The sequence below is a fragment of the Protobothrops mucrosquamatus genome, unplaced genomic scaffold (genome assembly GCF_001527695.2).
Source record: "Protobothrops mucrosquamatus isolate PMUCROS unplaced genomic scaffold, P.Mucros_1.0 scaffold87, whole genome shotgun sequence".
NCBI classification, from domain to species: Eukaryota; Metazoa; Chordata; class Lepidosauria; order Squamata; family Viperidae; genus Protobothrops; species Protobothrops mucrosquamatus.
Genome location: NW_015386463.1, coordinates 536,261 through 539,288, shown reverse-complemented (window position 1 = coordinate 539,288; position 3,028 = coordinate 536,261). Strand labels below are relative to the sequence as shown.

The 3,028-nt window shown below is 51.1% G+C and overlaps 1 protein-coding gene across 1 annotated transcript in view; it reads left to right on the top strand.

Moving 5' to 3' along the window:
• Positions 1–2,144: 2,144 nt before the first annotated feature.
• LOC114922334 (transient receptor potential cation channel subfamily M member 3-like) overlaps positions 2,145–3,028 on the top strand; it is a 229,584-nt gene continuing 228,700 nt past the window's right edge. The window contains exon 1 of the mRNA XM_029283437.1: positions 2,145–2,321. Coding sequence (XP_029139270.1) covers positions 2,145–2,321 — 177 coding nt within the window. The remainder of the gene's footprint in view (positions 2,322–3,028) is intronic.

Genomic DNA, 3,028 nt, shown 5'->3' with positions numbered 1-3,028 from the left:
AAAAAAAAGATCTCAGAAAGTTGGAATTGATTGATTGAACTTTTTAGTTCCACCCAGTCTGCCGTTACCACCGCAGTCACGCCCACCCAATGGGCCACGCCTACCCAATGGGCCACACCCACCTGGCACCCAATGATACATAAGTGGGTTTTGGGTTGCAGTTTGGGCACTTGGTTTCTAAAAGGTTCGCCATCACTGCTCTAGAGTCTCAACATCTTTTTTACATTGTGGTGACCAAAATTGGATGCAGTATTCCAATGTGGCCTTACCAAGGAATTATAGTGGTATTAACACTTCACATGATCTTGATTCCATCCCTCTATTAATACAGCCTAATACTGTGTTGGCTTTTTTGGCAGCTGCAGCACACTGCTGGCTCATATTTAAGTGATTGTCCACTAGGACTCCAAGGTCCCTCTCACAATTACTACTATTGAGCCAGGTACAACCTATTCTATACCTGTGCATTTGATTTTTCTTGCCAAAATGTAGAATCTTACTTAATGAAACATCTGCATATAAACAACCAAGTTCAGAGACCACCAAGGACCCCAAAGATCAGCTCTGAGCTACAGATGTCTAATTTCTTCTGCAGATAAATGTCTAGGGGACAAGTTCAAGGTCTTATTTATTTGTGTAATTCAGAAGGCCACTCAACTCCATAAAGACTCTGTATGTTACTTAGGCAGAGTGTGCACAACAGATTAAGTTTTGTGGCTTGGTGTGTTGGGTGATTCTAGTCCCTGAGGTAGATAATAGAATAAGAGTTGGAAGGGACTTTGGAGGTCTTCCAGTCCAGCCCCCTGCTCAAGCAGGAAACCCTATACCAGACATGTCAAACTCGTGACATCACGCGATGTCATGCAACGTATCGGGCCGGTTTTGCCATTGCCAGCAATGGGGTGGACGCAGCTTCCACGTGACGCATCCGGCCCAAGGGCCGGCAGTTTGACATATACCATTTCAGACAAATGGCTGTCCAATCTCTTAAAAACCTCCAGTAATGGAGCACCCACAACTTGTGAAGGCAAGCCATTCCACTGATTGATTGTTCTGTCAGGAAATTTCTTTTTATTTCTAAGTTGGTTCCTCCTTGATTAGTTTCCAGCCATTGCTTCTTGTTCTGCCTTCAGGTGCTTTGGAGAACAGGTTTACCCCTTATTGTGGCAGTCTCTTATATACCCAAAGGCTGCTACTACTTGATGTGTGCAACAAACCTGACTTAAGCGGGGACGAGAATGTTAAGTGAACCCAGAGTCCAAAAGGCTGGGCAGCACCAATTTTCAGAGATATAAATTTGATGGACAGGGAATGCCAATCCCTTGTCCTGTCTCCTCTTGGGGAAAGTGTCAAAAGGGCAACGTCGCGTCTAGTCTCTGGCGGGTCCTGTGATCGGCTGCCTTGTGTCGTGCGCCGCTTCTGGAGCTGTCGAGAGCAGTCTCCTCCCGGGGGGGCGGGAGGGGGGAGCTGCAAGGTGTGCTGTTTGTTGCATCTTTATTATTATTATTTATTAAATTTATATACCGCCCTATCTCCCTTGCGGGACTCAGGGCGGTGAACAGGCAATACTAAAAACCACGAATAAATACATAGTTTCTGTTTTAAAATCGAATTGAATAATAGGCCTGTTCTAAAAACACACCCATACAAACCCCCCCCCACTGAAACACAATCCAAACTACGCATCTGCCATTCGATCTCCCCTTCCGGCACACCTGAAGGGAAAAAAAATAATCCGGAGAGGGTAAAAAAAACCGGGAAAGCGGCATCCTCCTGGCCCAAGTATCTTGGCAACAGGACGTTTCAAAACCAGTGGGTGCCTCAAACCGCCGGCGTCGAGGAAAAGGGCGACGCAGCAGCTCTTCCTAAGAGTCCGCCGAGGCTCCGAACTGGAGCGAGGGAAAAGCTCCGCAGCCTCAGCCTCCCCACGGGGGAAGCGGGCGTGCCGGCAACACCAAGAGCGCGCGCGCGCCAGCCCGGCTGCCTGGCGTGCCGAGAAAGGGCGAGGAGAAGCGCTCTGAGGTAACGCCTGACGCCCGCCCGCCCGCTCGCCTTCGGTCAGACGCGGTGGGGCTTTTTTTTTTTTTTTTTTCCCCTGAGGAAAAGCCTCAACTTATGCCTGGCGGGTTCTGTCTGTCACGGAGATGGGGAAGAAGTGGCGGAGTCCCAGCCAGGCGGAGAAAGGCTGCTCCGACAAGGAAGAACTTGGCAGGCGGAGGAGTCGGAGCGCCAGTCGGGGGAGGTTCGCCGAGTCGTGGAAGAGGTTAAGTTCCAGGCAGGGCTCCACCAAACGCTCTGGATTGGCTTCGCAACAAGCCCCGGTAAGCCGGGGCTGCCTCGGTCTGGTTTCTCCTTTGGCGCCCTTTTTTTTTTCCCCCTTTTTCTTTTTGTGGCGCGCCTCAACTTCTGCCTTGGACGCCTTTCTTTCTCTCCGTGGACTTGCCGGGCTCTCTCGGGGACGAGCGTCGAGAGCGAGGGTCAGCCCCGGTCGGTCAGTTTCTCTCTTCTCGAGAGAGAATTGGCGCCTGATTCTGACAGGGCGTGGAAGGGGGAGTTGGGGCTGTTGCTTCTTCGCCAGATCAAAGCGCGAGGCGGGTGTTCGTGTGCGATAGGCTCCGTAGCCGTCGGCTATGCGCGCGCTCTCGGGTGAATGGGTCGCCCTCGGCCATGGTTTGTTCTCCCCCTCCCCTCCCCTCCCCCCGCGGCACTGAGGCTGAGGGGAATCCTAAGAAACTGGGCCTGACGTGCGGGTTTCTGTGGAGGGACCCCCCCTCCCCCAAATATAAGTACTTTACAGCAAATAAAAGCAGGGTCACTTCTCGAACCCTCTTTCCCATGGGGTTCTTTCAGCATAAAGGCTGGGTAGGGAAGGGTTAACTGAATACAACGCCGTTCTTTTTTTTCCGAGATTTTTTGGAGCTAACGTCGGCTCCTTTGACCCATTTTTCAATGATAAAAGGGATTGCCTTCATTGTCTGCCATCCGTTATGCCGCTACAACACATTGCTCTCTAGTGTAAACTTCCCCC